The 15,197-nt window shown below is 37.0% G+C and overlaps 1 protein-coding gene across 1 annotated transcript in view; it reads left to right on the forward strand.

Annotated features, from left to right (window-relative positions):
- The window catches only part of ptpn4a (protein tyrosine phosphatase non-receptor type 4a), a 55,378-nt gene extending 40,710 nt beyond the window's left edge, over positions 1-14,668 (forward strand). Inside the window, exons 15-27 of the mRNA XM_065251667.2 lie at positions 106-267; positions 4,099-4,252; positions 4,499-4,582; positions 4,712-4,768; positions 7,710-7,866; positions 7,991-8,157; positions 9,193-9,283; positions 9,368-9,429; positions 9,544-9,690; positions 9,809-9,937; positions 10,178-10,326; positions 10,554-10,689; positions 12,370-14,668. Of these exons, the coding sequence (XP_065107739.1) occupies positions 106-267; positions 4,099-4,252; positions 4,499-4,582; positions 4,712-4,768; positions 7,710-7,866; positions 7,991-8,157; positions 9,193-9,283; positions 9,368-9,429; positions 9,544-9,690; positions 9,809-9,937; positions 10,178-10,326; positions 10,554-10,689; positions 12,370-12,462 (1,588 nt within the window). The 3' untranslated portion in view covers positions 12,463-14,668. The remainder of the gene's footprint in view (positions 1-105; positions 268-4,098; positions 4,253-4,498; positions 4,583-4,711; positions 4,769-7,709; positions 7,867-7,990; positions 8,158-9,192; positions 9,284-9,367; positions 9,430-9,543; positions 9,691-9,808; positions 9,938-10,177; positions 10,327-10,553; positions 10,690-12,369) is intronic.
- Positions 14,669-15,197: the final 529 nt, after the last annotated feature.

The raw sequence follows: 15,197 nt of genomic DNA on the forward strand, positions 1-15,197 counted from the left end.
AACACTAAACTTATATAATCTTCAATTAATCACCCATCAGAGATATTCTTATATAAAGCATAAAAAAGACGATGACTGCAGCAGCTATGATTGCTCTGTCAACAGTAGGAACTGCTTGTATGTGCAAGAGGGTCCCCGTTTACGGCCCTCCTCCATGGGTCACCTGGTGGACCACATCATTCATGCATCACCCAGCCTTCCTGTGTTCTCCAATCACAAATCAGCCTTGTCTACGCAAGCCAATAGCATCAGTCTGGAGTCTACGCCGTGAGTACATCCTATTCTTTCAAGAACTGCTTTGTTTAATGACGTTCCAAAATGTATAACTGATTAAGAAATGTGTTAATATGAAATAAGTTTTGGTAGCACTTTGACTGTCATTTAGTAATCCATTTAATGTTGCTCATATTTGTTTGAACAGTCCCTTAATCATTGGTATAAAAGTTTGACTTTCTTATTCTGCACCCTGCTACAGACATGATGCAGGTAAAATCAGGTGTGCTATTCTCGATGCTCTACTCTTTAACTGTTGTTTAGGTAACCAGGACTACTTGTATCATTTAACCCTTCGTGGCTAATTAGTCAATGGATATTTCAAGTATTACTGCTCAGTCAAACATTATGTAATCTTGTTAATGACTTATGAAAGTGTTTAAGTGTTCTACTTTGCCGAATGAATGAAATTCAGACATTATTATTATGTGAAGCAATGTAATTTTAATCCTACAGTTCCTGAAGCAAAAAAGTCAACAGTATCTTTACATATATTTGTGCCTGGTTATTGTCCTGAAGGAAAATACCACTAAATAGTTTAAACAGAACATTGGTTTTCTTTTTCATTTTAATAGTGTGCTTTATAATGCTTTTCAAGTCTTTATTTTTTGATAGTTTTAACCGCAGAGCAACTGTAGGTTATTGAAGCATTAAATCAATTTAGTTATTTTAAAATGCCATTTGGAGAAGCCACATAGTATAGAGTAAAAAAAGAAAGCGCAAATGTGTTTCTCAAATGTGAACGTGGTTTAAATGGTCTTTTATTGGGTGTTTGTTTTGTCTGGCCATCCAATCGCCACCCTCTGTCTGCAACCCAAACCAGGCCCAAATGGAAACTAAACGCACGCTGCGCTGCTGTAAAACGTGTTTACCGCTTTGAGGGGTGGGCACAATGCTTGGATTTAATGGGTCTGTGGTAAATATGTCAAGGCCTTTGTGCTCTTGAATAGATGTGCAGTATACTTAAGCTTAATGACATGGCCAGCGGTAGATGTTTGCATGGCATGTGGTTGTTTCTGCTTTTGTTCGCTCAGCATGTTCAATGGAAAGGTATCGCTCCCTCCCCCTTTCCTTTGTATTAATCTTTAAGCTGTTGCAGAAGCATCCTGTTTATGATCAACACATTAACGGGCTGTGTCACAAAAGATGCTATTGTTAGTCAGTGGCTATTCATTTATATGAGTCATTTGATTGTCCCTATAAAGTCACAGAATTGCTTAAGATCATTTTGATCAAAGGAATCGGCTTTTGTTTATTCACGTCTTTTAAAGGGTACCTCAACTATGAAGACTTGTAAGCTTTAATACTTTATATTTGTCTTCAACTACTACAATTCCTTGATAGAAACACATTCAAGTAGGTATGTTGACAACATTTCAAAAACCCCAAAGCTCAAAATGTATCACATGACTAGAGCGGACATTCCCATTTGCAAAGATACCTGGATTGTAAATCTGTTGAGGATTGAGAAAGTTATGATATTTTTAATATTAGTAATCAGAGGAAAAAGATATATATGGATGTCAATGGAAGATGTGTGACCGAAAGTGCTGCTTATTCGCATGGTTTTTGCTTGCAACATCAGATATTTGCATGAAATTTTAACAGAAGGTAGAATTTTGTTAGTTCTTTTAAATGAAATCATGAAAATTTACTGTTTTAGTTGGAATGGGCCATTTAGTTGGAATTAGTTTGTCATATTCAGACTCGGACCCATGGTTTTTAGAACGATGCCTGCAGTTCAGGACGTTCGCTAATCTACCACCACAAACGTGACCAAATTTCCGCGATTTATTTAATACCTTCTCCTCCATTTAAGATGAAATTTTGTCAGTACCAAGATAAAATATATGTATTTTGTCACACCTCCTTTTCAGCAGTGCCCCAAATCTAGCGGAAACACACCGTCCGGTTGAAAGTGACACACATTTTCAAACAGTTTCTGTAAAATAAAAACACCTCAGGACTGAAAGCTCAAAATATCAAACGCTCCAGTGGTTCTTCTTCACGTATTTATTGTAGTATTTAGTAAAAAAAAATACTACAACCATGCGGCGAGAAGTGGATATTGAATGACACATTTTAAAGTAACAAGCCGGATGAAACAGAAATTCGATGTGACAATTGCCCGTGATGTCAGCATTGCTAATTAAAGGAGGTGTATGTAGGTTTTTGATTGTACTAAATAAGAAAAATACTATAATATATCTGTACATATTCGTACACCATTTCCAATATTTTTAATTTAGACCAAAGGTACCAAGTTTAACCATTATTCTGCGTTCCGACCAGCCACGGTAGAGGATGCACGTCTGTAGGTCTCACAGCGCGAATGAGGCCACATACCGCCACCTACTGTCTGTTGCATTTATGACTATTATCTTCTGTTTTAAATCATTTTTTGACGTCATGTATTGTGATGTCAACAAAATGGCAGCCTTTTTTTACTAAAGCTTTGACATTTTTACTGTTTTTAATTTCACATTTATATAACCAATCCCAGTGTTAATCTGTAACACCATACATATTTTTATAGTCGGGGTACCCTTTAAATGTTTACTAGACTGAGTAATATCATTCAGTGAATTTAAACACCAAAATTCACATTTCACAGAAGTACACATTATTCAAGTAATGCATAACTATCTTTCTTTCATTCTAAACCGTAGACAAATACACATCTATGCTCTTTTTGTTTGTCACGGTTCCAAATAATGGCATAACCACCTGGTGCCTATCCTGAGAAGTCAGCAAAATTCTGCATGTGCCTTGTAAACAAACAACACATGTTGTCTGTTTTTTGTGTTGTTTAGAATGAAAAATTAAGACTGTCTATAAATATAACCTTTTTTTCTGTTATCTTTTTTACTGCTGCTTGCACGCTTTTGTATTTCAGCGTATGTTAATGTCTTCACTCTTTGGTGGGGGCCACAGCTTCTGTAGTGATGTAAATAAAGAGACAATTCCTACATGTGGCCTTTGACCTGCAGAGCCAGTCTGTTCAGACGCGATGTGTTTAGTTTGCGTCACTTTATCACACCATGCTTGGGTGAGAACACAGCTAGAAATAGACACAAAAAATTAAACAGGGTCACTGTTGAGCCACACATTCAAAACGTTTCCCATGCACCAACCACACGCAATCAGATGCTCGTAAGCCCCCATGTGCTAGTGTTCTTTGGAACCGTGCACTCGCGTGTCACAGCTAAAACACATTGCATTGCGTAATTGAATTGTGAAAGTTCTGTACGTGTTTAGTTCAACCAAATATAACTGAAATATGCTGAACCAGTTTGATGGTTGGTTAAATTCTAGGAATACTGCAAAACATTTGGTGATGCATCATTTATTTTACGTCGGTGAAACTGGGATTTATTAAAGGAATAGTTCTCCCAAAAAAAACAAAACAAAAACAATGAACTACACTCTCAGAAAAAAGGTACAAAAGTTGTCACTAGGACAGCATTTTTAAAAAATGTTTCTAATATGTACCATTTAGGTACAGATATGTACATTTGAGGTACCAGTATGTTCCTCTAAGGTACCAATGTGTACCTTTGAGGTACTAATATGCACCTTTAGGTACAAAAGCGTACTTTATCTGCACCCGGTGACAATCTTGTAACTTTTTTCTGAGAGTGTACTGTTATGAATTGTATGGTCTAGTGGATAACTTATCCTTTTTACCAGCCCTTGGTTACTTTATACTTTCCACAACATAAGGCTAAATTGTCATTAACTAAATGTCGTTTTCTCAGGGTTCTGTTAACATTTCAGCTTAGGAACACACTTTCAAAGCTTTTTTGTCATTTCCGAATGCATTAGGTCTCCAGAAGGTGTTGAAGGTCTGCCCCCTGCACTCCCTCCAAAACAGTCTCGGAAGAACCTGAGCCAACTTATACTGTCCCACTCACAACAGGACTTGGATAACCACATCAACGAAATGTATGATGTCCCCACAGCGACAGAAAAGACTACGGTAATACTACATCCACTGACTCACTTAGCCCAGTCTGTCTATGTGGCGGTTTTTTGTTCCTCTTGACCGGTACTCATCATAGCCTTGTATGCTGCTAAAATAATCGAAACAAGTGATGTAACTTAGGTCTTTGTTTGTAACTCATTTAATTATGTTGGTGTGAACTAAAATTTAAGTTTAAAAAACATTTAAATTCAGTTAATATAACATGCAAATGTTTACTTTGTTTGTTTGCTGCATGTTTAGCCCAATGGAGTCATTCCACATGACAATCTTGTCCTGATCAAGATGAAACCAGATGAGAATGGAAGATTTGGGTTTAATGTGAAGGTAAAATGTTCAGTGTCTAAGACATTTTCTGAAAATTAAATTGTTGATGATTTTGTTGCCTCATTATTGGATCCCTGTCTCCCTCTCTCACACACACACTCTCTTTTTTTCTCTCTCTGTCTCTTTCAGGGTGGTTTTGATCAAAAGATGCCTATTATTGTGTCTCGGGTAGCACCTGGAACACCGGTATGTTTAAATAGTTGTTAATTTTTGTAAATGTTGCAGTATTATTTTCTATAGAGCATCTGGGATTTAAGGGAACAGGCTTACTGAAGAGTGACCCCTAAAGGACCAAGAGTGAACTTTCTTAAAACTTATTTTTGTTGTGTTCGCAAAATGATCTTTTGGATATCTCCTGGTTTTCGACCATACAGGTGTTCAATACCTTAAAGGTGATATATAAAAAACAAAATGGCAGTAACAGATGGTTTAGCGATCTATGGTTCTCAAAAGGACAGATAAATTTGTATTTACTAGGGGTGTCCTCGACTAAGGATTTACATATTCGAATCAGAATTGTCGAATCTTTCCATAGTCGACCGATAGTCGAATCATCTATGTTTGTGTGCATGGGTTGGGAGGGGGCCAGACCAGGTACAAATTGGTAACTTTTATTTTCTTTCACAAGCAGCACACATAAACAACTTTCTGATAAAGTGACCAAAACTGTCTTTCAAGTAATAAACGAAGACAAAACTGACGATGCATTTATATATATATTTTTTAAGGTCGAATGTAAGGCAACATTTGTTTAATTATTCCTCATAACATTTTAAAGCCAGGATCTACAGAACATCACACAAAAATACATTTTGATAACTAAACCTAAAAAAATAACAAAGGGGATCCTACCTTGGAAACTCCGGCTACAATTAAGTGTTTTTATTTAATTTGGAGATAGCGCGTCAAAGCAGTCATGACCAAAAAAACCCGACAAATGAGAAATGACAAATAATTTGTGATTGTGACTGTAAATGATAAAAACTTATCTTTATATACAATTCATTAAACGTTAATTTATAACAAGAAAAACACTGAAATTAATGATTTTATAGACACTACGCGTTATTATTTGGCACAGAAATACCTGCTTGCTTGCTTTGACTTTGATCATCTCTGTATTAACTTTAGATACAGAAAGACCGGATGATATTATTTATTTCAGGAATCTCTTTGCTATCATTTGAAAGTAAACACCGACCCACCATAATATTAAATCACAAGAAAGACATTCGTGTCAGGCAGAAATAGGTTCGGTGCAGATACTAGTTTCCGTTTTATCACCGAAATAAAATAAAAACGGCTTACCTGTTTTGACAAGATAACCACTATGTTTTAAATACATAAATACATACTCGTCGAAAAACATCCGTTTTTTAACGTTTAGTTTGATGAACTCCTAAATATGAGACGCAGAGCACCTAGCCCATTCGGCTAAATTACATGCGCAAGCATGGCCAGCACGCAATAGCGCAAAATCGAAAAGCTATCCAAAATTTACAGACTTAAATTAGATCACAATTTACGTTTATAATAAATATTTTTTTTAAAATAAAATAAGGTCAGAAGTTACAAAGTGCAGAACAAATATGCAAAATGCCTCAAGTGCACGGAAACAAAACACAAGCCAAATAGTTAAATCTGACAACACAAAGTGATTTATAAATAAAATAAAATATAGAAATTATTAAAAGAACGAAAGGCATAATATAATTTGCCAGCTTTGTCTTTTAATGTAGAAACAAAGAGGCAATGGTTTATTAACATAGAAACCTCTTATGGACGTGGTCACAGGGATTGTTGGATTTATTAATGCATTTTAAAAATATTTATTGAAAGCTGCTACTCCACATATTATTTGCAGCATTATCATAATATGCAGTATATTAATATACTGTGAGAAAGCTGTTATATGTGAAATCAGATAATGTGTGCACCCATATACGGCCAAAATTGAATGATCCTCATTTCATAACACATCTGCGACTTCTATAGGGGTTGTAAACATTTAAAGCATAAAAATATTACGGTATACTTCAGTATTTACTGCAGTTTATCAAGTCACAATATTTAATACTATAAAATACTATAATATACATTGACAAATCGAAATTACTATAATATACTAAAGTATATTAAACTGTGTTATTTATTCCAGTTTACTATAGTATATTCTCAAGTGTATTACAGTATTTTTTCTGTTTGTGTTTGTTTGCTTAAAAGTGAATGTGTGGTTTAGGTCGGGTTGGGTCAGCTTTGTTTTTGGGGGCTTTTCCACTGTATGCAGTACAAAGTATCCGATACTTTTTTTAGTACCACCTTGGTCCCTAGCGACCCAAACTGATACCAAAACGTGACGCGAAAACACTGTAGTCAACTGATTGGTCTGAGAGAATCTTCACTACCAGCGTCATTGCTATAATGTAAAAGATTAGCTTTACCTTCATGCTAGCTTGCGCTGTCTCGAGTAAACCTGTTGTCATCTGTGCTCTGCTATAAGTTCTCAAATTCCCTTTTGGCGATGAAAAACATCAGGAACTCCCGACTTGAAGTTTGTGGTGGCACAGTCGCGACGCGCACGTCTGCATATGCTTAAATGCAACTTAAATGGCTTAGAGAAGCGTGTCGACTGACGCAACAGGTGTGTTTGTACAAAAACTGTTATTTGATACAGTGATAAACGCGATGTGCAAACATCTATTTGTGGTGGTATATTTAAATTTTGTGGCGGACTGAGAAATAAATGTATGGGAATGTACAACAACGCTCTCACTTGTATGATGTCAGAGCAGTAGGCAGTGCAAATATAACGACACGCCTATAATCCCTCCCGCTTCGAAGTGTTACTAAACTCAATGGAAAAGCTAACCAAGCCAAAGTGAGATGAGCTGACTCGACCTGACCCAAACCAAACCATGGGGTACTATGCAATGGAAAAGTGGCATAAATGGTACATATCAGGAAAATTTTAAAAGATACCATTCCAGTGAAAAAAAGGTTAAACTTTTGTACATTTTTTTTCTGAGAGTGTGCCTATGTGCCACCATCTTGGCATGGTATCATTTGATTTTGTTGTTAGGCCAAATTCACATGCTATTGTATTGCATTTCTCGTGTTTCTCCTCTAGGCTGATTTGTGTGTGCCTCGTCTCAATGAAGGCGATCAGGTTGTGCTCATCAATGGAAGAGATATTTCCGAGCACACGCACGATCAGGTTGTCATGTTTATCAAAGCCAGCTGTGAGAGCCATCTAGGGGAGCTTATTCTGTTGGTGCGGCCCAATGGTAAGCATTGGTTCTGTGTTTTGATGAGATCTTAATACACTAGCATTTACTGTACCTCCTTCAATTCATGTATACACCTTACAGGCTCAGTTGACGACGTAGCATTAATAATCTCTCTTTGCAGCCATCTATGATGTCGTTGAGGAGAAATTGGAGTCTGAGCCTGATTTTCAGTATATCCCAGAGAAATCTCCCACAAACCCATCTCAGCTGGACCAGGATGCTTGGAGAGACTCCATGTTGCAGCTAAAGGAGGGTCTTCACAGTGGTACTATATTGGCCCATTTTGATGTGAGTCAAGAGTTCACATGATATATAGGTTTAGTATTTAGATTTGTTTGACAATCAACAGTATTGCACCATAAGTTGATGACCATTTTAAAGCCCAAATTTGGGATTGTTTTCTGAAGTAACAAATGGTGGACCTGTTTGATTTAAGGATTTTAAAATAATAATTTAGTTGTGTAAAAGAATTACATTTACTTTTGCCAATTTTGTATGTTTTGATATTGCAGACTTTTTTAAATTTAAAACCTGTAAAAGAAGCTAATGCTTATGTAAACGCATCACTCTAACATACTGTGAAATCCAATATAATCAGGGTCATTCAGGATGTGGTCATATCTGCAAGAACTTTTTATTACTTCCTGTCATTCATCAGTCAGACCTAATGTCTTCCTGTTATTGTGTGTGTGTGCATATGGTGAGCAATGTGTGCATTGCATTGAAAATATGCTCATTTTCCAGCTCCCCAAGAGTTAAACATTTGATTCTTACTGTTTTGGAATCCATTCAGCTGATCTCCAGGTCTGGCGCTACCACTTTTCGCATAGCTTAGCACAATCCATTGAATCTGATTAGTCCATTAGCATTGCGCCTAAAAAATAACCAAAGATTTTCGATATTTTTCCTATTTAAAACGTGACTCTTCTGTAGTAACGTCGTGTACTAAGACCGACAGAAAATTTAAAGTTGCGAAAATTAAAACTTTAAAAACTTTTAATTTTCCGTTGAACTTAGTACACGACGTACCTACAGAATAGTCAAGTTTTAAATAGGAAAAAACTCTTTGGTTATTTTTTAGGTGTGATGCTAATGGACTAATCAGATTCTATGGATTGTGCTAAGCTATGCTAAAAGTGCTAGTGCCACACCCAGAGATCAGCTGAATGGATTCCAAAACAGTAAGAATCAAATGTTTAACTCTAGTGGAGCTGGAAAAAGAGCATATTTTCAAAAAAGTCTCCCTAATGCATAGAATTGCTCATTTTAAGTTTTTACACAGGTTGTTATACAAGCTTTTAAATGTTTGTTTTTATTTTAAAGCAACTGTACCGGAAAAGGCCTGGGATGACAATGTCATGTGCCAAATTACCTCAGAATATTTCCAAAAACCGCTACCGAGACATCTCACCCTGTGAGTATCACTGCATGACATTATGTGTCCATAACCGGTGGAAGTGATAAAAGCCAAATGAGTGCGTGTTTGTTCTCTTATCAGATGATGCAACTCGAGTCATCCTGCAAGGCACAGACGACTATATCAATGCAAATTACATCAATGTGAGTGGCTCATAATTGCTTGGTTATCTTGCACACAAACTCAGACTCTCAAAGGAAGGCCGACTTTGATTTATTGCCTCTCAGCATGTTGTTCTGTTATTTAAAAATTTGCAGATGGAAATCCCTGCCTCCAGTCTTATAAACCGCTATATAGCCTGCCAGGGCCCACTGCCCAACACTTGCCCTGACTTCTGGCAGATGACGTGGGAGCAGGGCTCCTCTATGGTGGTCATGCTTACCACTCAGGTCGAGCGAGGACGTGTATGTGCAACTCCTGATCTTTGAAATTATACCTCGCATAGTGCTTTGATTTTAACAAGGATAGATTGTGCCATGTCTTATTTTAAAACACTTTTTTCTAATGCTGTCTTCACTGCAGGTGAAGTGCCATCAATACTGGCCGAACCCCTCAGGTAGCGCTACATATGGAGGCTTTCAGGTTTCCTGCCAATTGGAGGAGGGAAACTCTGCTTTCTTGGTTAGAGATATGATTCTTACTCACATAGAGGTAAGTGTATTTGAGATTTCAGCATTATTACAACTAAAGTGTGATAGGTTGGACTTTTGTTGCTTTTTTACATTTACAGCTGGTTGCTTGTTGATCATTTTAAAGATGCCATAGTTTGCAATTTATTTTAAACTGTGTTGCAGCTGCTTTTTTGACCCCAGGAAGACTAAATTTACAGTGATCTTTTGTCATAATGTGGTATTTATTTTTTTGCGTTTTTGCTGTTCTGTGTCCTGGTAGAGTGGGGAGGACAGGGAGTTGACCCAGATCCAGTACCTGGCTTGGCCTGATCACGGTGTACCAGACGACTCAACAGATTTCCTGGATTTTGTGTCTCTCGTCCGAAGTAAACGAGCTGGAAAGGATGAGCCTGTTGTGGTCCACTGCAGGTAAATTATAAAGCTTTGGTCCTTTTTATATAATTTTATATTTTGCCTTTATGTTTTACAGGACAATAGCTCACATGTCAATTTTGATAAGCTTTGGTCTTTTTATTATGACGTGATTATAGATACAATGCACAATGAAGTATCTAAGTGTAGTTGTGTGAGATATGTTTAGATGTAAAACATCTTAAAATGAGTGAATTACAGTTGAACTCTCCCTATTTTTCCAGTGCTGGGATAGGCCGGACAGGAGTTCTTATCACCATGGAGACGTCAATGTGTCTGATGGAGTGTGGTCAGCCTGTATATCCACTGGACATCGTCAGAACCATGAGGGATCAAAGGGCCATGATGATTCAGACACCTGTAGGTCCCTATTTATTCTCCTCATATATGATGAGTATTGCACAGCTTTCCCAGTCCTAATAGACCCTTTTACAGCCCATAATTTATTAATATATGTATACACAGTGAGGAAAATAAGTATTTGAACACCCTGCAATTTTGCAAGTTCTCCCACTTAGAAATCATGAATGTGTCTGAAATTGTCATCGTAGGTGCATGTCCACTGTGAGAGACATAATCCAAAAAATAAAAATCCAGAAATCACAATGTATGATTTTTTTTTAACTATTTATGTGTATGATACAGCTGCAAATAAGTATTTGAACAGAAAATCAATGTTAATATTTGGTACAGTAGCCTTTGTTTACAATTGCAGAGGTCAAACATTTCCTGTAGTTTTTCACCAGGTTTGCACACACTGCAGGAGGAATTTTGGCCCACTCCTTCACACAGATCTCTAGATCAGTCAGGTTTCTGGCCTGTCGCTGAGAAACCCCCCCTCCCTCCAAAGATTCTCTATTGGGTTTAGGTCTGGAGACTGGCTAGGTCACGCCAGAACCTTGATATGCTTCATACAGAGCCACTCATTGGTTATCCTGGCTGTGTGCTCCGGGTCATTGTCATATTGTAAGACCCAGCCTTGACCCATCTTCAATGCGCTAACTGAGGGAAACTTAAGACGGGCCTGGACATGTGCTGGTTTAAGCAGGGGAACCTTCCGTGCCATGCATGATTTCAAACTGTGACGTCTTAGTGTATTACCAACGGTAACCTTGGAAACGGTGCTTCCAGCTCTTTTCAGGTCATTGACCAGCTCGTCCCTTGTAGTTCTAGGCTCATTTTTCACCTTTCTAAGGATCATTGAGACCCCACGAAGTGAGATCTTGCATGGAGCCCCAGTCCGAAGGAGATTGAGAGTCATGTTTAGCTTCTTACATTTTCTAATGATTGCTCCAGCAGTGGACCTTTTTTCACCAAGCTGCTTGGCAATTTCCCCGTAGCCCTTTCCAGCCTTGTGGAGGTGTACAATTTTGTCTCTAGTGTCTTTGGACCGCTCTTTGGTCTTGGCCATTTTAGTACTTGGATTCTTACTGATTGTATGTGGTGGACAGGTGTCTTTATGATGCTAACGACCTTAAACGGGTACATCTAATTTAGGATAATAAATGGAGTGGAGGTGGACATTTTAAAGGGAGACTAACATGTCTTTGATAGACAGGTGTTCAAATACTTATTTGCAGCTGTATCATTCAAATAAATAGTTAAAAAATCATACATTGTGATTTCAGGATTTTTTTTCAGACCCCTCCATGATTTCTAAGTGGGAGAACTTGCAAAATAGCAGGGTGTTCAAATACTTATTTTCCTCACTGTATATCTCGCCACTTTATATTTGGCCATCTGCTAACGTGTTCTATCTGTACCAGTATTGTACATATATAAATGCCCCCTTATTTACATTTACTTATGTACATAAAAATACCATGGTGTTAACATCATCTAGTTTCTTTCAGTCCACATCCTGTCATCTGTTTTCTAAAATAGAAGCATGTCTTTTGGTTCACACAGTGATTCTGTAGTCATTATGATTCTTTTCCTCTCACTCTCATGCTCTCACTCACACGCACACACACATACACGCCGCCTGTGAATTATTCTCTTTATTCAACATGACTTCCTCTCTGTTCTGTGTCCTCTCAGAGCCAGTTTAAGTTTGTGTGCGAGGCCATCCTGAGGGTTTACGAGGAGGGCCCGGTGAGATCGCTCAAGTCCATGTTGTATGAATCAAACTGATGTGATGCCAGCTTTTCCCGAAATCAATGCTGAAGTTCAGTGACTCGACCTTCTCCACGCGATGATATCACGGATCGCTGGAGTACTTTCTCGGGTCAGGAACACAGGACATTAAGAAAGCACTGCTGCACTTTAGGCTGGCAAGAAAGACAATATGCCAAGCTTCAATGAGAAAAAAACAAAACAAAAAAATCTAACAAAGGTGAATTTGGTACATGTTGGGACTTAAGTGTTCAGGGTTTTGCTAAATATATATGTTAATAATGAATATAGTTGAGACTTCTGGTGCCAAATGTAAGTGTGTAAGGGCAGGCCCGTGAATGAATGAGTTTTTATATGTGGTCACCTCCATTATTCGGAAACAAAACGCAGAACAGAAATGACACAAGACAATTCACATCCAGGCCTGTGCTGCAAATCAGTTTTATGTTTATTAGTATTTATTGTTTTAATCTTAAATGCTGAGCTCTGCTTATTGAACAAAACTAACTACTTACAAATCAAGATCTGCTTTTCCTAAAACAATGATAGTGGATCATTATTATTCTGTTTGCTTTGTTCTCTTTTTATATGCGAATGAAATTAACTTTTATTTATTGTGCTTTTTGTTTATTTTAGCGATCATTCAGCTAAAATGAATGCTGTCAACAAGGTTTTTGAAGCACTTTGCATTACAGTTGCTTCTCAAGTGCTCTGTGTCTGCAGAATATAGCATTGAATCAAGCCTGACACAGTCAGGATGGACTATAAAGCAAAATATTTACCACCCGTTACTCATAAGTTTTGTCTGTAGTGCAGATGTTAAAGGAATAGTTCATCATTTACCTCTATGACTCAATGAAACACATATTTTAAAAAGAATTACATTGTTTTATTCCATACAATGTACACATTTTGGACAAACATAACAAAAACACAAAGTATTCCATATGATTCATTGGGTATTTTTCAAAATTTTCGGAAGCCATACAATATTTAAGTTTAAGGAACAGAGTAAAGTGTAAATCTTTATTTGCTCACGTAGCTCTTAAATCTCATTTGTGCCTCTGTTTATTCAAGCTCATCATCGCAGTCACTCCGTTTACATTAGACTTATGCATTTGGCATACGCTTTCATCCAATGTTGCTTTGCAGAGCATTTTGGTTTATCAGTATCTGCATTTTTGGGATCTAAGCCCATGAGCTTGCCATTGCCATCACTATGTACTACTAGTTGAGCTATAGGAAAGCAATAAGTTACACGGCACTATAGATGTTTGCATATTTACATGCTCAAATGATATTTGAGAGCTTAAGTAAATAAGATTTATAAAGAAATGTAAGTTTCATTTGGTTTTTACACAGACCTGTTCAAGAGAGTGGGGATTTTTTTCCCTTTTTATGCTTACTCTCTTCCGCAGGTTAAATCCGATGTCCTCTTGTGCTGTGCATATGTGTAACATCCCTTTATCTAACATGCAATTAACAAACTAAGACTGTGTGTGTGTTTGTGTGTGTATGCGTGCGCGTTACTGTATGTTTCTGTCTGTATGTGTGCAATTGTTTGAATGTCATAGTCTAATTCACATTCAGGTTTGACCTAGGCCTGGCTCAAAACTTAAGATCTAATGTTTTTCATGTTTATTGTGTTTATTTAACTGAGCCCTACTTTTATGATAAGTGTTGTGTTTAGAAGCCGTCAGATCCGACATTGGCTTTGAATCTGACAAAATAGCATTGGCCCCTAAGATGCTTGCAGATATACATTTTTGACATTTATTACATTTGTGACCCATTACAAAGTTTTTAACAGAATATGTTTAGTTGAATGCTGAGTCTAATTAGTCCATGCCTATACTCTTTGTAAGATACTATATTTTTACAGGCATTACTGTCATTTCTTTGTAGTCATACTTGCTGGAGAAACTAGGTTTTAGGACCAAATTATTCCCTATTATGTTTATTACACAGCAGTAAATTACTACATTTTACTAAAAGATATTATTCAAAAGCAAAACAGGAAAGCAAAGTCATGCAATTTTGGAGAAACAAAATGCCTCATGCCTTGTGGGAAAGACAGCACTTTTTCAAAAAAACATACTATTACAAAGTGGTGTTAACATTTTATTTGCTGCAAGTAACAGGAAGGTTGTTACACTTGTCAATTTTTATGAAAATATTAAAAAGTGTAAATACAATATATTAAAAAGAAAATCTTTAAATAAAATGTGTGCTGTGGATTGTTATTTTATTTGAACTTTGTCTTCAAAGGTGCTATGATGAATGATACAATTGCAACCATTTATCTGTTAAAATGAAGACGTGATTTTAGTTGTAATGAGAGTTTCTGGATTTACCGCATTATTACCTGTGGGTGGTGCTGTTGTAAAAATACGGAGCACCTGTAAAAACCTAACAACCTGATGGCAGGATAATTAACTTCCAAGACTGTCTTCTCATTCTGCCAATATCAACAAAATACTTATCTAGTTAGATTTAACTTAACATTTTAATCATCAGTTTGTGCAAACAACATTCAGTACATTACAGAACAGAAGTTGGCAAGACATTAAAACGCGTATGTTTGTGAACATCAAGTCCTGTACATTTTGACTACCAAATCAAATAACTTCATTGTCACATCCTTGACACAGGAGTACAAGGAGGAGTGTTGTTTGCATAGTCCTGGCAGCAGTGTAGTTAAGATGGCGATGCACAGTTACAACAATAAATACAGTACAGATATCAGTAAGTAC

This window comes from Paramisgurnus dabryanus, chromosome 15, assembly GCF_030506205.2.
Source record: "Paramisgurnus dabryanus chromosome 15, PD_genome_1.1, whole genome shotgun sequence".
In the NCBI taxonomy this organism is placed as follows: Eukaryota; Metazoa; Chordata; class Actinopteri; order Cypriniformes; family Cobitidae; genus Paramisgurnus; species Paramisgurnus dabryanus.